General features: G+C 47.8%; 1 protein-coding gene across 5 annotated transcripts in view; it reads left to right on the plus strand.

Moving 5' to 3' along the window:
* Positions 1-25342, plus strand: part of LOC106608079 (ena/VASP-like protein) — a 141544-nt gene that overhangs the window by 71391 nt on the left and 44811 nt on the right. For 3 of the 5 annotated variants that reach the window (XM_045721005.2, XM_082976996.1, XM_082976997.1), the window contains exons 2-3: positions 5433-5607; positions 5703-5880. In XM_045721005.2, coding sequence (XP_045576961.1) covers positions 5433-5607; positions 5703-5880 — 353 coding nt within the window. The remainder of the gene's footprint in view (positions 1-5432; positions 5608-5702; positions 5881-25342) is intronic. The other 2 variants (XM_045721006.2, XM_082976998.1) reach the window with 1 other exon arrangement.

Consider the following 25342-nt stretch of genomic DNA (forward strand, 5'->3'; position numbering starts at 1 on the left):
TCACTTCCACCGTCCTAATGCAATGTGTGTATAGCATCACTTCCACCGTCCTAATGCAATGTGTGTATAGCATCACTTCCACCGTCCTAATGCAATGTGTGTGTAGCATCACTTCCACCGTCCTAATGCAATGTGTGTATAGCATCACTTCCACCGTCCTAATGCAATGTGTGTATAGCATCACTTCCACCGTCCTAATGCAATGTGTGTGTAGCATCACTTCCACCGTCCTAATGCAATGTGTGTATAGCATCACTTCCACCGTCCTAATGCAATGTGTGTATAGCTTCACTTCCACCGTCCTAATGCAATGTGTGTGTAGCATCACTTCCACCGTCCTAATGCAATGTGTGTATAGCATCACTTCCACCGTCCTAATGCAATGTGTGTATAGCTTCACTTCCACCGTCCTAATGCAATGTGTGTATAGCATCACTTCCACCGTCCTAATGCAATGTGTGTATAGCATCACTTCCACCGTCCTAATGCAATGTGTGTATAGCATCACTTCCACCGTCCTAATGCAATGTGTGTATAGCATCACTTCCACCGTCCTAATGCAATGTGTGTATAGCATCACTTCCACCGTCCTAATGCAATGTGTGTATAGCATCACTTCCACCGTCCTAATGCAATGTGTGTGTAGCTTCACTTCCACCGTCCTAATGCAATGTGTGTAGGATCACTTCCACCGTCCTAATGCAATGTGTGTATAGCATCACTTCCACCGTCCTAATGCAATGTGTGTATAGCATCACTTCCACCGTCCTAATGCAATGTGTGTATAGCATCACTTCCACCGTCCTAATGCAATGTGTGTATAGCATCACTTCCACCGTCCTAATGCAATGTGTGTGTAGCATCACTTCCACCGTCCTAATGCAATGTGTGTATAGCATCACTTCCACCGTCCTAATGCAATGTGTGTATAGCTTCACTTCCACCGTCCTAATGCAATGTGTGTATAGCATCACTTCCACCGTCCTAATGCAATGTGTGTGTAGCATCACTTCCACCGTCCTAATGCAATGTGTGTGTAGCATCACTTCCACCGTCCTAATGCAATGTGTGTATAGCATCACTTCCACCGTCCGAATGCAATGTGTGTATAGCATCACTTCCACCGTCCTAATGCAATGTGTGTATAGCATCACTTCCACCGTCCTAATGCAATGTGTGTAGGATCACTTCCACCGTCCTAATGCAATGTGTGTATAGCTTCACTCTCACCCTAAGATGTGTGCTTATTTATAACCAAGGCTTTCTCAAAAATGTGCAGTGCTTTCATGGAAAGTAAATGACAGTGTGTTTGTGTTGTGTTTTTATGGAAGCAGGGTTGTTGACTCAACCAGCAGCATCTACTATAGGACTTTACAATCACAAGGCCTCAAATCACAGTAGGCTCCAGGGTTAATAGCTCCAGGGTTAATAGTCCAGGGTTAATAGTCCAGGGTGTCACATCCTGACCAGTAGAGGGTGTAGTTGGGTCAGGACGTGGCAGAAGGGAGTGTGTGTTTTTTATTGTTTCATTGATTTTGGCCGTGTGACTTCCAATCAGGCACAGCTGTAGAGGGTTGTGGTTGATTGGGAGTCACACATAAGTTGCCTACGTTTCCTTTGTGTTTCGTGGGTAATTGTGCTTGTCAATGTGGTTGCACCTGACAGGACTGTGTTGGCTGTCAGTTTTGTTGTTTTTGTAAATGCATAGTGTTCGTTGAATTAAATATGACGAACCCTAACTCCGCCGCATTTTGGTCCACTTCTTCCATAGACAGCCGTTACACAGGGTTAATAGCTCCAGGGTTAATAGCTCCAGGGTTAATAGCTCCAGGGTTAATAGTCCAGGGTTAATAGTTCCAGGGTTAATAGTCCAGGGTTAATAGTCCAGGGTTAATAGCTCCAGGGTTAATAGCTCCAGGGTTAATAGCTCCAGGGTTAATAGTTCCAGGGTTAATAGCTCCAGGGTTAATAGTCCAGGGTTAATAGCTCCAGGGTTAATAGTCCAGGGTTAATAGCTCCAGGGTTAATAGCTCCAGGGTTAATAGTCCAAAGTTAATAGCTCCAGGGTTAATAGCTCCAGGGTTAATAGCCCAGGGTTAATAGCTCCAGGGTTAATAGTCCAGGGTTAATAGCTCCAGGGTTAATAGCTCCAGGGTTAATAGTCCAGGGTTAATAGCTCCAGGGTTAATAGTCCAGGGTTAATAGCTCCAGGGTTAATAGCTCCAGGGTTAATAGTCCAGGGTTAATAGCTCCAGGGTTAATAGTCCAGGGTTAATAGCTCCAGGGTTAATAGCTCCAGGGTTAATAGCTCCAGGGTTAATAGTCCAGGGTTAATAGTCCAGGGTTAATAGCTCCAGGGTTAATAGTCCAGGGTTAATAGCTCCAGGGTTAATAGTCCAGGGTTAATAGCTCCAGGGTTAATAGCTCCAGGGTTAATAGTCCAGGGTTAATAGCTCCAGGGTTAATAGCTCCAGGGTTAATAGTCCAGGGTTAATAGTCCAGGGTTAATAGTCCAGGGTTAATAGCTCCAGGGTTAATAGTCCAGGGTTAATAGTCCAGGGTTAATAGTCCAGGGTTAATAGTCCAGGGTTAATAGTCCAGGGTTAATAGTCCAGGGTTAATAGCTCCAGGGTTAATAGTCCAGGGTTAATAGTCCAGGGTTAATAGTCCAGGGTTAGTAGCTCCAGGGTTAATAGTCCAGGGTTAATAGTCCAGGGTTAATAGTCCAGGGTTAATGCTGGTTCTTTTCTACCTGCCAGTCAATTGATCAATTAATGACATTGATTGGCCCAAGAGTTCACTCACCTGGTGTCTAAGGTCTGAATCAGTCCATGATCGGGTGGTGAGAAGCAGAAGTGTTTTGGCCCTAAAGGACTGTATATCCCTGTATAGCCCTGAATAGCCCTGAATCCTGGGTTACTGTATTCCCTGGCCTAATGTATTCAAATTGGACTAGTGGGGTGAGCTTGAGAGACAGGATGTCCCAGTCAGCGTGTTTATCCATTAGTCTGTTTCTCAGTCTCTAAGGTAGTGACTCACCATAACCTGACATCTCTCCTGGCCTATTTCTCATGGCTGCTGAGGAGAGACACTTTCTATACACAACACTGGTTAAATGGCGCGTGTTCGCTCGCTAGCTTTCTATTTCCCTCTATAACTATCACTCCATCTCAGATAATCACCCTGCCCCCCTCCCTCTCATCGCTCTGTCTCTCTGTGTCTCTCCCTCAACCTCTCTCTCTCACTTTCTCAATCTTTGTTTCCACTCACTTAGCCTCTTAGGATCTCAGGCCCCCCTCCCCTCCCCTCTCCTCTCAGGATCTCAGGCCCCGTCCCCTCCCCTCTCAGGATCTCAGACCCCCCTCCCCTCTCCTCTCAGGATCTCAGCCCCCCCTCCCCTCTCCTCTCAGGATCTCAGCCCCCCCTCCCCTCCCCTGTCTCTCCTCTGAAGCAGCTCTTTCTCTCTGCCCCAGGGGCTGCTCCTCTAATTTTAGCCTGGTGATGAATCAGAGGCTCAGATAGGGCTCTTTCTTGTTATTCAAATTGTTATGTCAAAACTCTCCCTCTCCCCCCTTTCCTCTTTTCCCCATTCCTCCTCCCTTTCCCCTCTCACCCTTCCTCCTCTCCCCATTCCTCCTCCCTTTCCCCTCTCACCCTTCCTCCTCTCCCCATTCCTCCTCCCTTTCCCCTCTCACCCTTCCTCCTCTCCCCATTCCTCCTCCCTTTCCCCTCTCACCCTTCCTCCTCTCCCCATTCCTCCTCCCTTTCCCCTCTCCCCCTTTCCCCCTTCCTCCTCTCCCCCTTCCTTCCCCCTTCCTCCTCTCCCCCTTCCTTCCCCCTTCCTCCTCTTCCCTCTTGTGCACTCTGTCTCTCATTGTATCTAAACTCATTCCATCCTTTTCTCCGTCTCACCTCTCCTTCCATACTTTTCAATATCTCCTCTCCCACTCCCCTTTATTTCCCTTTCTCACTCCTTTCCTCTCCACTCTCTCTCCTCTCTGCCTCTCCTCTCTGTTTCTCTTCTGTCTCCTCTCTGTCTCTCCTCTGTCTTTCAACTCTGTCTCTCCTCTCTATCTCCTCTCTGTCTCTCCTATGCCTCTCTTCTGTCTCTCCTCTCCTATCTCTCCTCTGTCTCTCCTCTCTTTCCTCTCTGTCTCTCCTCTCTTTCCTCTCTCTCTCTCCTCTGTCTCTCCTCTCTGCCTCTCCTTTCTGCCTCTCCTCTCCGCCTCTCCTCTGTATCTCCTCTCTGTTTCTCTTCTGTCTCCACTCTGTCTCTCCTCTCTCTCCTATCTGTCTCTCATCTCTGTCTCTCCTCTGTCTCTAATCTGTCTCTCCTGTCTCTCCTCTGTCTCTCCTCTGTCTCTCTTCTGTCTCCTCTCTGTCTCTCCTCTCTGTCTCTCCTCTCTGTCTTTCCTCTGTCTCTCCTCTCTGTCTCTCCTCTCTGTCTCTCCTCTCTGTCTCTCCTCTCTGTCTCTCCTCTCTGTCTTTCCTCTCTGTCTTTCCTCTGTCTCTCCTCTCTGTCTCTCCTCTCTGTCTCTCCTCTCTGTCTTTCCTATGTCTCTCCTCTCTGTCTCTCCTCTCTGTCTCTCCTCTCTGTCTCTCCTCTCTGTCTCTCCTCTATGTCTCTCCTCTCTGTCTCTCCTCTCTGTCTCTCCTCTCTGTCTTTCCTATGTCTCTCCTCTCTGTCTCTCCTCTCTGTCTCTCCTCTCTGTCTCTCCTCTCTGTCTCTGTCTCTCCTCTGCTTTCCTCCTCCATCCTCATTGAAGAGAGAGAGCCTCAGTGGGCTGTGTTGAATGCTGTCAGATGGGAAGGAGGCAGGCCCAAACTGGAGACACACACACACACACATATTTCTACCAGTAGCAGCAGACTCTGGTCTAGCACTGTATATGGCTAACGAGGTTTGATTTATGCTATTAATGCTACACTAGGTAAGAAGGTTGGGTTGTTGTCTCCTTTAGCATATCCAACTCCTTTACATCTTGTGATTACAGGCTTTTCAATCAGTCACATGATTACAGCTGGATTGGTCTTATAATGCAACTATGCAGTGCTTTATCCTGTTCCTGTTCCTTTGTTATAGCCTATTTAAATCAAACAAAATGGTGGCATTGGTTGATTAACTGATGTTCAAAGAATTTATTGATTTTCTCCCGATTGACTCTTGAGTATCTCTGCCAGGGAGAGCCTCTGTGATGTTGTCTGATGACAGCAGTAAGGGTTAGGGTTCATATTGATCAACTGATTGATTGATTCAAGTGATGGACTTTGTTTTTCTCTTCCTGTTTCAGTAAGCAGGGTATCTGCCAGGCGAGAGCCTCCGTCATGGTGTATGATGACAGGGTTAGGGTTACGGCTAGGTAGACCAACCGACAGATCAATTGATTGATTGATTAAATGATGAACTAATAGTTTCTCTCTTCCTGTTTCAGTGAGCAGAGTATCTGCCAGGCACGAGCTTCTGTCATGGTCTATGATGACAGCAGTAAGAAGTGGGTTCCCATTAAGCCAGGCCAGCAGGGCTTCAGCCGCATCAACATCTACCACAACACTGCCAACAACACCTTCCGTGTGGTGGGAGTCAAACTACAAGACCAGCAGGTAGAGGTACACACCCACACCCACACCCACACCCACACACACACACACACACACACACTGATCTGAATTGACCATCTCTCCACTCCATCTCTTACCTCCAGGTGGTGATCAACTACTCCATAGTGAAGGGGCTGAAGTATAACCAGGCCACGCCCACCTTCCACCAGTGGCGTGATGCCCGCCAGGTCTACGGACTCAACTTTGCCAGCAAGGAGGAAGCCACCACATTCTCCAATGCCATGCTGTTCGCGCTCAATGTCCTCAGCACTCAGGACGGAGGTGAGAGAGAGAGAGAGAGAGAGAGTGTGTGAGGGAGGGAGGTGGGGTGTGTGTGTGTGTGTGTGTGTGTGTGTGTGTGTGTGTGTGTGTGTGTGTGTGTGTGTGTGTGTGTGTGTGTGTGTGTGTGTGTGTGTGTGTGTGGGGTGGGTGTGTAAGGGAGGTGGCCAAATATAGACAACATGAGAAAGCCGTATATAAAGTCAATTCCATTTCATTATGACCAGGAGGAAATGGAGCCTGTCATTCGAGGTGGGGTCATTTCCATTTCATTATGGTCAGGAGGGAAATGGAGCCTGTCATTCGAGGTGGGGTCATTTCCATTTCATTATGACCAGGAGGGAAAAGGAGCCTGTCATTCGAGGTGGGGTCATTTCCATTTCATTATGACCAGGAGGGAAATGGAGCCTGTCATTCGAGGTGGGGTCATTTCCATTTCATTATGGTCAGGAGGGAAAAGGAGCCTGTCATTCGAGGTGGGGTCATTTCCATTTCATTATGGTCAGGAGGGAAATGGAGCCTGTCATTCAAGGTGGGGTCATTTCCATTTCATTATGACCAGGAGGAAATGGAGCCTGTCATTCGAGGTGGGGTCATTTCCATTTCATTATGGTCAGGAGGGAAATGGAGCCTGTCATTCGAGGTGGGGTCATTTCCATTTCATTATGACCAGGAGGGAAAAGGAGCCTGTCATTCGAGGTGGGGTCATTTCCATTTCATTATGACCAGGAGGGAAAGGGAGCCTGTCATTCGAGGTGGGGTCATTTCCATTTCATTATGACCAGGAGGGAAATGGAGCCTGTCATTCGAGGTGGGGTCATTTCCATTTCATTATGACCAGGAGGGAAATGGAGCCTGTCATTCGAGGTGGGGTCAATTCCATTTCATTATGACCAGGAGGGAAATGGAGCCTGTCATTCGAGGTGGGGTTAATTCCATTTCATTATGGTCAGGAGGGAAATGGAGCCTGTCATTCGAGGTGGGGTCAATTCCATTTCATTATGACCAGGAGGGAAATGGAGCCTGTCATTCGAGGTGGGGTCAATTCCATTTCATTATGACCAGGAGGGAAATGGAGCCTGTCATTCGAGGTGGGGTTAATTCCATTTCATTATGGTCAGGAGGGAAATGGAGCCTGTCATTCGAGGTGGGGTCAATTCCATTTCATTATGACCAGGAGGGAAATGGAGCCTGTCATTCGAGGTGGGGTCAATTCCATTTCATTATGACCAGGAGGGAAATGGAGCCTGTCATTCGAGGTGGGGTTAATTCCATTTCATTATGACCAGGAGGGAAATGGAGCCTGTCATTCGAGGTGGGGTCATTTCCATTTCATTATGACCAGGAGGGAAATGGAGCCTGTCATTCGAGGTGGAGTCAATTCCATTTCATTATGACCAGGAGGGAAATGGAGCCTGTCATTCGAGGTGGGGTTAATTCTATTTCATTATGACCAGGGGGAAATGGAGCCTGTCATTCGAGGTGGGGTCATTTCCATTTCATTATGGTCAGGAGGGAAAAGGAGCCTGTCATTCGAGGTGGGGTCATTTCCATTTCATTATGACCAGGAGGGAAAAGGAGCCTGTCATTCGAGGTGGGGTCATTTCCATTTCATTATGGTCAGGAGGGAAATGGAGCCTGTCATTCGAGGTGGGGTCATTTCCATTTCATTATGACCAGGAGGGAAAAGGAGCCTGTCATTCGAGGTGGGGTCATTTCCATTTCATTATGACCAGGAGGGAAATGGAGCCTGTCATTCGAGGTGGGGTCATTTCCATTTCATTATGACCAGGAGGGAAAAGGAGCCTGTCATTCGAGGTGGGGTCATTTCCATTTCATTATGGTCAGGAGGGAAATGGAGCCTGTCATTCGAGGTGGGGTCATTTCCATTTAATTATGACCAGGAGGGAAAAGGAGCCTGTCATTCGAGGTGGGGTCATTTCCATTTCATTATGACCAGGAGGAAATGGAGCCTGTCATTCGAGGTGGGGTCATTTCCATTTCATTATGGTCAGGAGGGAAATGGAGCCTGTCATTCGAGGTGGGGTCATTTCCATTTCATTATGACCAGGAGGGAAAAGGAGCCTGTCATTCGAGGTGGGGTCATTTCCATTTCATTATGACCAGGAGGGAAATGGAGCCTGTCATTCGAGGTGGGGTCATTTCCATTTCATTATGGTCAGGAGGGAAATGGAGCCTGTCATTCGAGGTGGGGTCATTTCCATTTCATTATGACCAGGAGGGAAATGGAGCCTGTCATTCGAGGTGGGGTCATTTCCATTTCATTATGACCAGGAGGAAATGGAGCCTGTCATTCGAGGTGGGGTCATTTCCATTTCATTATGACCAGGAGGGAAATGGAGCCTGTCATTCGAGGTGGGGTCAATTCCATTTCATTATGACCAGGAGGGAAATGGAGCCTGTCATTCGAGGTGGGGTTAATTCCATTTCATTATGGTCAGGAGGGAAATGGAGCCTGTCATTCGAGGTGGGGTTAATTCCATTTCATTATGGTCAGGAGGGAAATGGAGCCTGTCATTCGAGGTGGGGTCAATTCCATTTCATTATGACCAGGAGGGAAATGGAGCCTGTCATTCGAGGTGGGGTCAATTCCATTTCATTATGACCAGGAGGGAAATGGAGCCTGTCATTCGAGGTGGGGTTAATTCCATTTCATTATGACCAGGAGGGAAATGGAGCCTGTCATTCGAGGTGGGGTCATTTCCATTTCATTATGACCAGGAGGGAAATGGAGCCTGTCATTCGAGGTGGGGTCATTTCCATTTCATTATGACCAGGAGGGAAATGGAGCCTGTCATTCGAGGTGGGGTCATTTCCATTTCATTATGACCAGGAGGGAAATGGAGCCTGTCATTCGAGGTGGGGTCAATTCCATTTCATTATGACCAGGAGGGAAATGGAGCCTGTCATTCGAGGTGGGGTTAATTCCATTTCATTATGGTCAGGAGGGAAATGGAGCCTGTCATTCGAGGTGGGGTCAATTCCATTTCATTATGACCAGGAGGGAAATGGAGCCTGTCATTCGAGGTGGGGTCAATTCCATTTCATTATGACCAGGAGGGAAATGGAGCCTGTCATTCGAGGTGGGGTTAATTCCATTTCATTATGACCAGGAGGGAAATGGAGCCTGTCATTCGAGGTGGGGTCATTTCCATTTCATTATGACCAGGAGGGAAATGGAGCCTGTCATTCGAGGTGGGGTCAATTCCATTTCATTATGACCAGGAGGGAAATGGAGCCTGTCATTCGAGGTGGGGTCATTTCCATTTCATTATGACCAGGAGGGAAATGGAGCCTGTCATTCGAGGTGGGGTCAATTCCATTTCATTATGACCAGGAGGAAAATGGAGCCTGTCATTCGAGGTGGGGTCATTTCCATTTCATTATGACCAGGAGGGAAATGGAGCCTGTCATTCGAGGTGGGGTCATTTCCATTTCATTATGACCAGGAGGGAAATGGAGCCTGTCATTCGAGGTGGGGTCAATTCCATTTCATTTCAGTCAAACTGAGGTTAGAACATGTGGCACTTACTTTCAATGATTCTGATTGGAATTTTAATTCACTTTGACTGAATGCCCTGAATTGAAATTGTGGATATTAACCCTAAAATGGCGACAGGTCTTGAGGTGATCTACTATGTCGTGAATAATGCAGGTGAATCAGAGTAGTGGGGCTCTCTGTCTGTCGGTCCTCATTTACTGTCCTGTCATTCTGTTAGAGTTTATCGTCAAAACCAACCTCATAGTTCTCTCTATGTTCACCTAGTTATCTCGCTCTTTCTATGTTCACCCACAGAATGTTTTCTCTCTCACTCTCTCTTCAATCACAGCAGGTTCGCCCAGTCATTACAGTAACAGTGGAGTCCTCTCTTCCCAGTCATTACAGTAACAGTGCAGTCCTCTCTTCCCAGTCATTACAGTAGCAGTGGAGTCCTCTCTTCCCAGTCATAACAGTAGCAGTGGAGTCCTCTCTTCCCAGTCATTACAGTAACAGTGGAGTCCTCTCTTCCCAGTCATTACAGTAGCAGTGGAGTCCTCTCTTCCTAGTCATTACAGTAACAGTGGAGTCCTCTCTTCCCAGTCATTACAGTAACAGTGCAGTCCTCTCTTCCCAGTCATTACAGTAGCAGTGGAGTCCTCTCTTCCCAGTCATTACAGTAACAGTGGAGTCCTCTCTTCCCAGTCATTACAGTAACAGTGGAGTCCTCTCTTCCCAGTCATTACAGTAGCAGTGGAGTCCTCTCTTCCCAGTCATTACAGTAACAGTGGAGTCCTCTCTTCCCAGTCATTACAGTAACGGTGCAGTCCTCTCTTCCCAGTCATTACAGTAACAGTGGAGTCCTCTCTTCCCAGTCATTACAGTAACAGTGGAGTCCTCTCTTCCCAGTCATTACAGTAACAGTGGAGTCCTCTCTTCCCACTCATTACAGTAACAGTGGAGTCCTCTCTTCCCAGTCATTACAGTAACAGTGGAGTCCTCTCTTCCCAGTCATTACAGTAACAGTGGAGTCCTCTCTTCCCAGTCATTACAGTAACAGTGCAGTCCTCTCTTCCCAGTCATTACAGTAACAGTGCAGTCCTCTCTTCCCAGTCATTACAGTAACAGTGGAGTCCTCTCTTCCCACTCATTACAGTAACAGTGGAGTCCTCTCTTCCCAGTCATTACAGTAACAGTGGAGTCCTCTCTTCCCAGTCATTACAGTAACAGTGGAGTCCTCTCTTCCCAGTCATTACAGTAACAGTGCAGTCCTCTCTTCCCAGTCATTACAGTAGCAGTGGAGTCCTCTCTTCCCAGTCATTACAGTAACAGTGGAGTCCTCTCTTCCCAGTCATTACAGTAACAGTGGAGTCCTCTCTTCCCAGTCATTACAGTAACGGTGCAGTCCTCTCTTCCCAGTCATTACAGTAGCAGTGGAGTCCTCTCTTCCCAGTCATTACAGTAACAGTGGAGTCCTCTCTTCCCAGTCATTACAGTAGCAGTGGAGTCCTCTCTTCCCAGTCATTACAGTAACAGTGGAGTCCTCTCTTCCCAGTCATTACAGTAGCAGTGGAGTCCTCTCTTCCCAGTCATTACAGTAACAGTGGAGTCCTCTCTTCCCAGTCATTACAGTAACAGTGGAGTCCTCTCTTCCCAGTCATTACAGTAACAGTGGAGTCCTCTCTTCCCAGTCATTACAGTAACAGTGGAGTCCTCTCTTCCCAGTCATTACAGTAACAGTGCAGTCCTCTCTTCCCAGTCATTACAGTAGCAGTGGAGTCCTCTCTTCCCAGTCATTACAGTAGCAGTGGAGTCCTCTCTTCCCAGTCATTACAGTAACAGTGGAGTCCTCTCTTCCCAGTCATTACAGTAACAGTGCAGTCCTCTCTTCCCAGTCATTACAGTAACAGTGCAGTCCTCTCTTCCCAGTCATTACAGTAACAGTGCAGTCCTCTCTTCCCAGTCATTACAGTAACAGTGGAGTCCTCTCTTCCTAGTCATTACAGTAACAGTGCAGTCCTCTTTTCCCAGTCATTACAGTAACAGTGGAGTCCTCTCTTCCCAGTCATTACAGTAACAGTGCAGTCCTCTCTTCCCAGTCATTACAGTAACAGTGCAGTCCTCTCTTCCCAGTCATTACAGTAACAGTGCAGTCCTCTCTTCCCAGTCATTACAGTAACAGTGCAGTCCTCTCTTCCTAGTCATTACAGTAACAGTGCAGTCCTCTCTTCCCAGTCATTACAGTAACAGTGCAGTCCTCTCTTCCCAGTCATTACAGTAGCAGTGGAGTCCTCTCTTCCCAGTCATTACAGTAACAGTGGAGTCCTCTCTTCCCAGTCATTACAGTAACAGTGGAGTCCTCTCTTCCCAGTCATTACAGTAACAGTGCAGTCCTCTCTTCCCAGTCATTACAGTAACAGTGCAGTCCTCTCTTCCCAGTCATTACAGTAACAGTGGAGTCCTCTCTTCCCAGTCATTACAGTAGCAGTGGAGTCCTCTCTTCCTAGTCATTACAGTAACAGTGGAGTCCTCTCTTCCCAGTCATTACAGTAGCAGTGGAGTCCTCTCTTCCCAGTCATTACAGTAACAGTGGAGTCCTCTCTTCCCAGTCATTACAGTAACAGTGGAGTCCTCTCTTCCCAGTCATTACAGTAACAGTGCAGTCCTCTCTTCCCAGTCATTACAGTAGCAGTGGAGTCCTCTCTTCCCAGTCATTACAGTAACAGTGGAGTCCTCTCTTCCCAGTCATTACAGTAACAGTGGAGTCCTCTCTTCCCAGTCATTACAGTAACAGTGGAGTCCTCTCTTCCCAGTCATTACAGTAACAGTGGAGTCCTCTCTTCCCAGTCATTACAGTAACAGTGCAGTCCTCTCTTCCCAGTCATTACAGTAACAGTGGAGTCCTCTCTTCCTAGTCATTACAGTAACAGTGCAGTCCTCTCTTCCCAGTCATTACAGTAACAGTGGAGTCCTCTCTTCCCAGTCATTACAGTAACAGTGCAGTCCTCTCTTCCCAGTCATTACAGTAACAGTGCAGTCCTCTCTTCCCAGTCATTACAGTAACAGTGCAGTCCTCTCTTCCCAGTCATTACAGTAACAGTGCAGTCCTCTCTTCCTAGTCATTACAGTAACAGTGCAGTCCTCTCTTCCCAGTCATTACAGTAACAGTGGAGTCCTCTCTTCCCAGTCATTACAGTAACAGTGCAGTCCTCTCTTCCCAGTCATTACAGTGGCAGTGGAATCCTCTCTTCCCAGTCATTACAGTAACAGTGGAGTCCTCTCTTCCCAGTCATTACAGTAACAGTGGAGTCCTCTCTTCCCAGTCATTACAGTAACGGTGCAGTCCTCTCTTCCCAGTCATTACAGTAGCAGTGGAGTCCTCTCTTCCCAGTCATTACAGTAACAGTGGAGTCCTCTCTTCCCAGTCATTACAGTAGCAGTGGAGTCCTCTCTTCCTAGTCATTACAGTAACAGTGGAGTCCTCTCTTCCCAGTCATTACAGTAGCAGTGGAGTCCTCTCTTCCCAGTCATTACAGTAACAGTGGAGTCCTCTCTTCCCAGTCATTACAGTAGCAGTGGAGTCCTCTCTTCCCAGTCATTACAGTAACAGTGCAGTCCTCTCTTCCCAGTCATTACAGTAACAGTGCAGTCCTCTCTTCCCAGTCATTACAGTAACAGTGCAGTCCTCTCTTCCCAGTCATTACAGTAACAGTGGAGTCCTCTCTTCCCAGTCATTACAGTAACAGTGGAGTCCTCTCTTCCCAGTCATTACAGTAACAGTGCAGTCCTCTCTTCCCAGTCATTACAGTAACAGTGCAGTCCTCTCTTCCCAGTCATTACAGTAGCAGTGGAGTCCTCTCTTCCTAGTCATTACAGTAACAGTGGAGTCCTCTCTTCCCAGTCATTACAGTAACAGTGCAGTCCTCTCTTCCCAGTCATTACAGTAACAGTGGAGTCCTCTCTTCCCAGTCATTACAGTAGCAGTGGAGTCCTCTCTTCCCAGTCATTACAGTAACAGTGGAGTCCTCTCTTCCCAGTCATTACAGTAACAGTGGAGTCCTCTCTTCCCAGTCATTACAGTAACAGTGCAGTCCTCTCTTCCTAGTCATTACAGTAACAGTGCAGTCCTCTCTTCCCAGTCATTACAGTAACAGTGCAGTCCTCTCTTCCCAGTCATTACAGTAACAGTGCAGTCCTCTCTTCCCAGTCATTACAGTAACAGTGCAGTCCTCTCTTCCTAGTCATTACAGTAACAGTGGAGTCCTCTCTTCCCAGTCATTACAGTAACAGTGCAGTCCTCTCTTCCTAGTCATTACAGTAACAGTGCAGTCCTCTCTTCCCAGTCATTACAGTAACAGTGCAGTCCTCTCTTCCCAGTCATTACAGTAACAGTGCAGTCCTCTCTTCCCAGTCATTACAGTAACAGTGGAGTCCTCTCTTCCCAGTCATTACAGTAACAGTGCAGTCCTCTCTTCCCAGTCATTACAGTAACAGTGCAGTCCTCTCTTCCCAGTCATTACAGTAACAGTGGAGTCCTCTCTTCCCAGTCATTACAGTAACAGTGCAGTCCTCTCTTCCCAGTCATTACAGTAACAGTGGAGTCCTCTCTTCCCAGTCATTACAGTAGCAGTGGAGTCCTCTCTTCCCAGTCATTACAGTAACAGTGGAGTCCTCTCTTCCCAGTCATTACAGTAACAGTGCAGTCCTCTCTTCCCAGTCATTACAGTAACAGTGGAGTCTAACAGTGGAGTTTTGTTTTCCCCATCTTCACTCTCCTCTTTTAATTAAAATAAGTCATTGAATAGTTCTCCCCTGGGTCCATTCTTCCAGTTCTGTTGTTTTTATCTGACTAATAAACACACACGCATGCACACACAGACCGCACACACAACTCCAATCACAGAAACACGTCACACACTGCATATGGGAAAATCTCAGAGGTCCCCCCCCCACACACACACACACACACACACAGACACACACCGCCTTAGGTGACTGCGGCAGAGATCAACTTAACAGTGTGTGTGTGTTTGCTTAGCAGATGCCATGATGTCAAGGGATAGACACCCTCTCTTCTGCAGTGCTTGTTAATGCTTATACAAACACACAGACACACACACACACACACACACACACACACACACACACACACACACACACACACACACACACACACACACACACACACACTCACTACCTCTCTCACACAATTCACACACACTATGATGAAAAGGAAACATGCCGATAGGCTGTTTAAGTGCCATTTCGTTTAAGCTTGTATGAAGTGGCAATATACCACAGACTGAACTGCCAAAGATCAGGTCCTACACTCAATCCAAAAGGACCCATATGTGATGAGCTCTAAGAGGGTTAGATAGCTGTGCTGTAAGTTATATGGTAATAGCCATATTGGTTATTACCATATATTGGTTATTACCACCTATTCAAACCTCTTCCATCAATAGAAGTGTTGATGGAGTAGGTCGGGGTGTAGGGATTAGGTTTCAGTGTAGTGTTTAGGGTGTAGGGGTTGATTTGGAATTGGGCCTGAGCTTCACAGCACCTCAGGCGTCTTACCACTCCTCACTATTCCTCACGTCTGCTCCCTGCTGTTCTGGAGGCCTGGGGCCTCATTTATCAAAGGTGCGTATCTCCGCGCAAATCTTAGACCATGCGCACGCTCAACTTCTAGTGGTTGATCAACTGCATTGGAAGCAAATATTGTTATTTTGGAGGAAATGGAGGTGTTTGAATCCCGGGAATTATAATAATGGTAGGCTAATAAAAACATTGAGTCATGGGTCTAATGATAAAACAGATGCATTTGTCATTGATTAGGAGATCGCATAGCATCATGTCACCGAATATATTTATTTTATTTTTATTATATAGGCCTAAATCAATGTCATATTGCAGGGCTTGTCTCTCCTTTTCTGACATGACTGGTAAATAGACGTGTAGCCTATGTCAGTATGGGTAGGCTACAGTATTACTGTGCAATAGGAGCTTGACATAATAACATGTTCAAGGAGATAGAAAGATAATCATGCATTGATAAACAAAATATTGAACAACAATTCATCTTTTGCAGAGAAGTGTGGGCTGTAGGCAGCATTTACTTTTAAATCGTTCGATAGACAATCGATCTTACAGAATGCGCTGGCAGTGTTTAGCACTCGTTATAGGTGACATGCATTTTTAGTTAAAAAAAGTCACTGAAAAAGATTAAAACATTCTGCCCACACCTCTACAGAAATGTGATCAAATTTGATATTCCGCTTTCTTTTAGAAACGGACATGGCCCAGTTCCGACATTTCCAAATCATGGCCTACAGCAAATTAGGGTGTTTTTGTTAGCATAAAAGGTGAGTGGAGGGCGTTTTCCAGGCTGGGTTGTAGCGCTCCTTAACCAGTGCACAAATATAATATGGCTCAGACTTATCAATGAAAACATGCCTATATGTTGCCTGCGACAGTTTGTTAAATCCCAATAATTTCTGCCGCACGCAAATCCTAGAATCTCCACGTATGCCAGAATTTAGTAAGACATTTGTGCACAGTTGACAAATGAGGCCCCCTTCCTGATCTCAGTGACCCCTGGTGTTCTGGAGGCCTGGTGTAGACAGCCTCCCTGATCTCAGTGACCCCTGGTGTTCTGGAGGCCTGGTGTAGACAGCCTACCTGATCTCAGTGACCCCTGGTGTAGACAGCCTCCCTGATCTCAATGACCCCTGGTGTTCTGGAGGCCTGGTGTAGACAGCCTCCCTGATCTCAGTGACCCCTGGTGTTCTGGAGACCTGATGTAGACAGCCTCCCTGATCTCAGTGACCCCTGGTGTTCTGGAGGCCTGGTGTAGACAGCCTCCCTGATCTCAGTGACCCCTGGTGTTCTGGAGGCCTGGTGTAGACAGCCTCCCTGATCTCAGTGACCCCTGGTGTTCTGGAGGCCTGGTGTAGACAGCCTCCCTGATCTCAGTGACCCCTGGTGTTCTGGAGGCCTGGTGTAGACAGCCTCCCTGATCTCAGTGACCCCTGGTGTTCTGGAGGCCTGGTGTAGACAGCCTCCCTGATCTCAGTGACCCCTGGTGTTCTGGAGACCTGATGTAGACAGCCTCCCTGATCTCAGTGACCCCTGGTGTTCTGGAGGCCTGGTGTAGACAGCCTCCCTGATCTCAGTGACCCCTGGTGTTCTGGAGGCCTGGTGTAGACAGCCTCCCTGATCTCAGTGACCCCTGGTGTAGACAGCCTCCCTGATCTCAGTGACCCCTGGTGTTCTGGAGGCCTGGTGTAGACAGCCTCCCTGATCTCAGTGACCCCTGGTGTTCTGGAGGCCTGGTGTAGACAGCCTCCCTGATCTCAGTGACCCCTGGTGTAGACAGCCTCCCTGATCTCAGTGACCCCTGGTGTTCTGGAGGCCTGGTGTAGACAGCCTCCCTGATCTCAGTGACCCATGCCGTTCTGGAGGCCTGGTGTAGACAGCCTCCCTGATCTCAGTTACCCCTGGTGTAGACAGCCTCCCTGATCTCAATGACCCCTGGTGTTCTGGAGGCCTGGTGTAGACAGCCTCCCTGATCTCAGTGACCCCTGGTGTAGACAGCCTCCCTGATCTCAGTGACCCCTGGTGTTCTGGAGGCCTGGTGTAGACAGCCTCCCTAATCTCAGTGACCCCTGGTGTTCTGGAGGCCTGGTGTAGACAGCCTCCCTGATCTCAGTGACCCCTGGTGTAGACAGCCTCCCTGATCTCAGTGACCCCTGGTGTAGACAGCCTCCCTGATCTCAGTGACCCCTGGTGTTCTGGATGTTTATGGATCCACCCAGCCAGTCTCTCAGTCTTCTGGAAGCTTGTTAAAGATGAACTACCCTGCACTCTCCTGCTGCTGCTTAGTGGTGTAGGTTACTGGGGATGACACTGGAGACGAGGGGGAGGTGTGGGTGAGGCAGAGGGGGGGTATCTGGACAGGTGAGAGACAGAGGAGGAGGAGATGGAGGAGAGAGGGCGAGCTGTGGTGAGCAGAGACTGGGTCTGCCAGTGCTTCTGTGTCTGCCACAGCCGATTCTTCCTCTTCAATATGTCCTGTACGTACTACTGTTGGCTACCTCTCACACTCTCACTGGATTGTCTGTGTGTGTGTCTGTGTTATAATCATGCCATAGAATGTATGTGTGATGTGGGGGTTATGTCTGTAGTGTGTGGCTGTTGTGAATACTGGGGTTATGTCTGTAGTGTGTGGCTGTTGTGAATACTGGGGGTTATGTCTGTAGTGTGTGGCTGTTGTGAATACTGGGGGTTATGTCTGTAGTGTTTGGCTGTTGTGAATACTGGGGTTATGTCTGTAGTGTTTGGCTGTTGTGAATACTGGGGTTATGTCTGTAGTGTTTGGCTGTTGTGAATACTGGGGGTTATGTCTGTAGTGTGTGGCTGTTGTGAATACTGGGGTTATGTCTGTAGTGTGTGGCTGTTGTGAATACTGGGGGTTATGTCTGTAGTGTTTGGCTGTTGTGAATACTGGGGGTTATGTCTGTAGTGTTTGGCTGTTGTGAATACTGGGGGTTATGTCTGTAGTGTTTGGCTGTTGTGAATACTGGGGGTTATGTCTGTAGTGTTTGGCTGTTGTGAATATTGTTGGTATGTTATGGTGGTTTGACCGGAGTTGAGTGGATTTTCATTATGTTGATGGTTGTGTTAGAATGTAAACTGTTAAGTACTTGCTTTTGGTTGTCAAGGTTTGTGTTTGTGTGTGTGTGTGTGTGTGTGTGTGTGTGTGTGTGTGTGTGTGTGTGTGTGTGTGTGGTGTGTGTGTGTGTGTGTGTGTGTGTGTGTGTGTGTGTGTGTGTGTGTGTGTGTGTGTGTGTGTGTGTGTTAATAACTAATTTATAAGAGATGATGTAGCAGTATGGAGACTCTGTCTGGCCAGTAGCAGTATGGAGACTATGTCTGGCCAGTAGCAGTATGGAGACTGTCTGGCCAGTAGCAGTATGGAGACTCTGTCTGGTCAGTAGCAGTATGGAGACTCTGTCTGGCCAGTAGCAGTATGTAGCAGTATGGAGACTGACTGGCCAGTAACAGTATGGAGACTCTGTCTGGCCAGTAGCAGTATGGAGACTCTGTCTGGCCAGTAGCAGTATGTAGCAGTATGGAGACTCTGTCTGGCCTGTAGCAGAATGGAGACTCTGTCTGGCCAGTAGCAGTATGGAGACTCTGTCTGGCCAGTAGCAGTATGTAGCAGTATGGAGACTCTGTCTGGCCAGTAGCAGAATGGAGACTCTGTCTGGCCAGTAGCAGTATGGAGACTCTGTCTGGCCAGTAGCAGTATGGAGACTCTGTCTGGCCAGTAGCAGTATGGAGACTCAGTCTGGCCAGTAGCAGTATGTAGCAGTATGGAGACTCTGTCTGGCCAGTAGCAGTATGTAGCAGTATGGAGACTCTGTCTGGCCAGTAGCAGTATGTAGCAGTATGGAGACTCTGTCTGGCCAGTAGCAGTATAGAGACTCTGTCTGGCCAGTAGCAGTATGGAGACTCTGTCTGGCCAGTAGCAGTATGTAGCAGTATGGAGACTGACTGGCCAGTAACAGTATGGAAACTCTGTCTTGCCAGTAGCAGTATGTAGCAGTATGGAGACTGTCTGGCCAGTAGCAGTATGTAGCAGTATGGAGACTGTCTGGCCAGTAGCAGTATGTAGCAGTATGGAGACTGTCTGGCCAGTAGCAGTATGTAGCAGTATGGAGACTATGTCTGGCCAGTTGAAGTATGTAGCAGCATGGAGACTCTGTCTGGCCAGAGATTGTGAGTCAGGTCCCTTTGTTGTTGTGTGTTATTTTGGAAAACTGGCTGTAACTGGACCAACCAAAGCCATCAACATCCTCTCTGACCTGTCCCTGATCTCTGTGGAGACACTTCTGACAGTAGTGAACAACAGAAGAGATTGTAGGACACAACTCATGTGTCAAACACCAAGCCTCCAGGGCCACAATGTCTGTGTGATGAGCCTGACTGTAGCTTTGGTTCAGGCCCACAACATTCCTAGTCAAACTGGTACCACTCTCTCTCTTTTTGTAAAGTCCCACAGGCTATGCTTGGGCTATGTAACAGGAGTATGTCTGTGTGACATAAGAGAGAGTGAGTGACAGCTGTGATGCAGGTTGGAGTGGTCCACCTGAGCCTCTCTCTCTTGTAGTGCATGCTGGGAGTTTTTTGGCGTTTTAGTGTTTGGTGTGGAGGGCTCTGTCCTAACTAACTTTCTAGATTATTTTCTTGGTCTTTTCTTTACATTTTATTTTCTATGGTGGAGGGTTAATGCTCTATTTGTTTTAACGGTATCCACAGTTTTTTCAAAGTTAGTCGATACGGCATGGATTCAGGTGTGTTCCTGAGAATGGAGTTAAGGTGGAGGAGACGCTGTCGATACGGCATGGATTCAGGTGTGTTCCTGAGAATGGAGTTAAGGTGGAGGAGACGCTGTCGATACGGCATGGATTCAGGTGTGTTCCTGAGAATGGAGTTAAGGTGGAGGAGATGCTGTCGATACGGCATGGATTCAGGTGTGTTCCTGAGAATGGAGTTAAGGTGGAGGAGATGCTGTCGATACGGCATGGATTCAGGTGTGTTCCTGAGAATGGAGTTAAGGTGGAGGAGACGCTGTCGATACGGCATGGATTCAGGTGTGTTCCTGAGAATGGAGTTAAGGTAGAGGAGATGCTGTCGATACGGCATGGATTCAGGTGTGTTCCTGAGAATGGAGTTAAGGTGGAGGAGATGCTGTCGATACGGCATGGATTCAGGTGTGTTCCTGAGAATGGAGTTAAGGTGGAGGAGATGCTGTCGATACGGCATGGATTCAGGTGTGTTCCTGAGAATGGAGTTAAGGTGGAGGAGACGCTGTCGATACGGCATGGATTCAGGTGTGTTCCTGAGAATGGAGTTAAGGTGGAGGAGATGCTGTCGATACGGCATGGATTCAGGTGTGTTCCTGATAATGGAGTTAAGGTGGAGGAGATGCTGTCGATACGGCATGGATGCAGGTGTTTTCCTGAGAATGGAGTTAAGGTGGAGGAGGTTCTGCTCGCGGTCAGCGAACAGGTAGGAGCTGAATTTATACATTCTGCTTCTAGAATGAACAATGCTGTGGTGGTGTTCATGAAAATAGAAAATTTGGTTGGTAGGCTAATTGCTAGCGGAATATTTTTAAGGGATGTGTTGGTGCCAGTTTCACCTCTCTCTACCCCTTCGACAAGAGTAGTTGTTGCAAATTTGCCTCCGTTTATTACGGATGATCAAATCAGGAAAGAGCTGAGTCGTTTTGTTAAGTTTGCTAGCGGTTTTCGTGTACTGTCTGCAGGTTTTCAGGCAGATGCCGTTAAGCACGTTGTTTCGTTCCGGAGGCAAGTGTTTATGTTTCTGATTAACAATGAACAACAGCTAAATGTGCATTTTAAAGTGAGGCATGGGGAGGGGATCTTTGCAGGGTTTGCCAGCACAGACAGTCTACGGTGTTTTGAGTGTGGGGATTTGGGGCATAAGAGCTTTGTGTGCCCACATAAAGGCCGTAGACAAGGTGAGGGTACAAGCGCCAGTGGGGGAAATCGAGGTCAAAGTGCAGGGGGTAATGAGATACAAACAGCAGAGGCTGGGCCTAGTCATGCCAGGGATAGTGGTGTAGATGAGGCTGGGCCTAGTCATGCCAGGGAAGGTGGTGTAGATGAGACTGGGCCTAGTCAGGCTAGAGATGGTGGGGTAGCTGAGGCTGGGTCTAGTAAGGTTATGGATGGTGGTGTAGATGAGGCTGGGTCTAGTCATGCTGTGGAGGGTGGTGTAGATGATGCTGGGTCTAGTCAGGTTATGCTAGTGGATGAGGAGAGTATAGTGAGGAAGTGTAAGAGACTGGGGGGAGGAGGAGGGTGTCAAGTGGAAAAGGAAAAAGGGTGTGGTCAAAGGCACCATGGAAACTTTGCCTGTTGCTGGTGGGATGCCCTGACCAGAGAGGAAGGGCAGGTGGTCAGGGTGGGAGATAGAGATGAGGAGGAAAGTGAGTCTGAGGAAGAGGATGAGGAGTTATTTTTTTCAGACTCCTCTTCAATGGGCCCGGAGCTGACAGCCAGTCAAGCAGAGGGGTCTAAGTACAAGTTGAGAGAACTGACAAGGTTCCTGAATGAGACCAAAGGGAAAAAAGTTAAATCTTGTGGCTTTTTTTTCTGATCTGTGAAAGTTTGTAAGATCAGTACAACATGCTATGAAAAATGAGGGACATGGTATCCTCTCACCCAGGAAACGGTTTAGGTTGAGGAAGTGGGTCACAACAGTGTGTAAGGGTCTACCTTCAGACACTGTTTAGATATATACACTGCTCAAAAAATAAAGGGAACACTTAAACAACACAATGTAACCCCAAGTCAATCACACTTCTGTGAAATCAAACTGTCCACTTAGGAAGCAACACTGATTGACAATACATTTCACATGCTGTTGTGCAAATGGAATAGAAAACAGGTGGAAATTATAGGCAATTAGCAAGACACCCCCAATAAAGGAGTGGTTCTGCAGGTGGTGACCACAGACCACTTCTCAGTTCCTATGCTTCCTGGCTGATGTTTTGGTCACTTTTGAATGCTGGCGGTGCTTTCACTCTAGTGGTAGCATGAGACGGAGTCTACAACCAACACAAGTGGCTAAGGTAGTGCAGCTCATCCAGGATGGCACATCAATGCGAGCTGTGGCAAGAAAGTTTGCTGTGTCTGTCAGTGTAGTGTCCAGAGCATGGAGGCGCTACCAGGAGACAGGCCAGTACATCAGGAGACGTGGAGGAGGCCGTAGGAGGGCAACAACCCAGCAGCAGGACCGCTACCTCCGCCTTTGTGCAAGGAGGAGCAGGAGAAGCACTGCCAGAGCCCTGCAAAATGACCTCCAGCAGGCCACAAATGTGCATGTGTCTGCTCAAACGGTCAGAAACAGACTCCATGAGGGTGGTATGAGGGCCCGACGTCCACAGGTGGGGGTTGTGCTTACAGCCCAACACCGTGCAGGACGTTTGGCATTTGCCAGAGAACACCAAGATTGGCAAATTCGCCACTGGCGTGACAGATGTGACAGAAGCGGCAGAGTCTGGAGACGCCGTGGAGAACGTTCTGCTGCCTGCAACATCCTCCAGCATGACCGGTTTGGCGGTGGGTCAGTCATGGTGTGGGGTGGCATTTCTTTGGGGGGCCGCACAGCCCTCCATGTGCTCGCCAGAGGTAGCCTGACTGCCATTAGGTACCGAGATGAGATCCTCAGACCCCTTGTGAGACCATATGCTGGTGCGGTTGGCCCTGGGTTCCTCCTAATGCAAGACAATGCTAGACCTCATGTGGCTGGAGTGTGTCAGCAGTTCCTGCAAGAGGAAGGCATTGATGCTATGGACTGGCCCGCCCGTTCCCCAGACCTGAATCCAATTGAGCACATCTGGGACATCATGTCTCGCTCCATCTACCAACGCCACGTTGCACCACAGACTGTCCAGGAGTTGGCGGATGCTTTAGTCCAGGTCTGGGAGGAGATCCCTCAGGAGACCATCAGCCACCTCATCAGGAGCATTCTCATGCGTTGTAGGGTATGTCATACAGGCACATGGAGGCCACACGCACTACATCAAAGTTGGATCAGCCTGTAGTGTGGTTTTCCACTTTTATTTTGAGTGTGACTCCAAATCCAGACCTCCATCGGTTGATAAATTGGATTTCCATTGATTATTTTTGTGTGATTTTGTTGTCAGCACATTCAACTATGTAAAGAAAAAAGTATTTAATAAGATTATTTCATTCATTCAGATCTAGGATGTGTTATTTTAGTGTTCCCTTTATTTTTTTGAGCAGTGTATTTTCTTTCTGACACTGGGGCTTTTTGAGCTTTGCTATTGGTCTCTTTCTCGGCTGGCTTTTCTCCCACTTCTTATGGAGACTCTTTGGGTAGGCTCGCTCAATATAAATGGCGCCAGAGATGCGGGAAAGAGGAGTGTGTTGGGTGAATATGTAAAACTAAAAAAAGTACAGGTGTTGTTTCTGCAGTTGATTGGGGACTCTGGTGGAAAGGGGCAAGTGTGTTAAGCCATGGAACAAATCTTAGTGCAGGAGTGGCAGTCCTTTTTGCACCGGGTCTGTCTGTAAAAATGTGTTCCTCAAAGGAGGTGTGTAGGGGTAGGCCGCTTGTTGTTAAAGCAGAAATTAACAACAAGGGTTTTGTCTTTATAAATGTGTATGCGCCTAACACAGGGAGAGAAAGAGGGGTTCTATTTGTGAGTCTTAGACAGGAACTCTCACAGGTAGCGCCTGAGGAGACGCTGGTGGTTGGAGGGGACTGGAACTGTACAATGGATTTTACAAAAGACAGAAATGGGGAAGAGCCTCATTCAGTGTCAGTGGGAGTGTTAAGGGACATCATTAATCAGTTCGACCTAGTGGATGTTTGGAGAACTAAACATCCAAATACAAGACAGTATACATGGGTGAAGGTTTTTGGGGCTAGGGTGAGTGCAACCCGACTTGATCGGTTTTACATGTCTAGGAATCGGAGCAATAGGCTGTTGGGCACTACCATTCTCCCGGTGGGCATTTCTGATCATCACATAACCATGGCTCAGCTGTCTATTTCACCAGGGCCCCGGCAGGCATCTTATTGGAAGTTCAATGTAAAGCTCTTACAAGATGCCACTTTTTGCTCAGGTTTCCAGACCATTTGGGAAAGGTGGGGGCAGCAAAGAGAGGAGAATTAGTCTCTGAGTCAATGGTGGGATGTGGGGAAAGTCCAAATTTGGCTTTTCTGTCAACAGTACAAAGCTCTCTCATCCTCAGAGGCTAGGAGAGTATTGGGGGAACTAGAGCGGTGTATTAGTGAGATGGAGGTACAGATGGTGGGGCAAGGCAATGTAGGCCTCCAGGCTAATTTAGCTGAATTACGTAGGGACCTGGGCAGTTTTTTCCAGGTTAAAGCAAAGGGAGCACTTGTAAGAGCTAGGTTCTCCATGCTCAAAGAGATCGATGCTCCCAGCTCCTTCTTCTTTGGTTTGGAAAGACAGAGCAGTGAAGCCAAGGGTATGCATTGTCTACGGCTGTCTGATGGGCGGGTGACCTCTGTGGTGGGGGAGATGCGGGAGCGGACTGTGGAGTTTTATACTGCGTTGTATAGGGCAGAAGTGTGTGATCCTATGTGTGCTCAGGTCTTGTTCGCAGGACTCCCTAAGCTCTCTCTGGCACAGAGGGATGAAATGGACATTCCTCTGTTGTCCCATGAACTGGCAGAGGCCATAACCCAGATGTCCCCCAGTCGTGCACCGGGGGTTGATGGACTGCCGGTGGAGTTTTATAAATAATTCTGGGTAATAATTGGACAGGACTTCTTTTGCGTGTTGCGTGAATGCGTCGGGGTAGGAGAGTTGCCGATGAGCTGCCGTCTGACTCTCCTGCCCAAAAAAAGGGGATTTTTGTGAACTTAAGAACTGGAGGCCTGTGGCATTACTCTGTGCAGACTATAAGATATTTGCCAAGGTCCTCTCTAACAGACTGAAGTCCCATTTGGACTCGATAGTATATTAGGACCAAACATTTTGTGTACCGGGACGCTCAATCACGGACAACTTGTTCTTAACCTGTCTGGGAACCTGGGACGCTTGCGTCCCACCCTAGTCAACAGCCAGTAGAATCGCGTCGCGCGAAATACAAATACCTCATAAATGCTATAACTTCAATTTCTCAAACATATGACTATTTTACACCATTTTATAGATACACCTCTCCTGAATCAAACCACGTTGTCCGATTTCAAAAAGGCTTTACAGCAAAAGCAAAACATTAGATTATGTTAGGAGAGTACCCAGCCCAAAATAATCACACTGCCATTTTCAAAGCAACTAGCATGCATCACAAATACCCAAAACACAGCTAAATGCAGCACTAACCTTTGACAATCTTCATCAGATGACACTCCTAGGACATCATGTTA

This window comes from Salmo salar, chromosome 06, assembly GCF_965601325.2.
Source record: "Salmo salar chromosome 06, fSalSal1, whole genome shotgun sequence".
NCBI classification, from domain to species: Eukaryota; Metazoa; Chordata; class Actinopteri; order Salmoniformes; family Salmonidae; genus Salmo; species Salmo salar.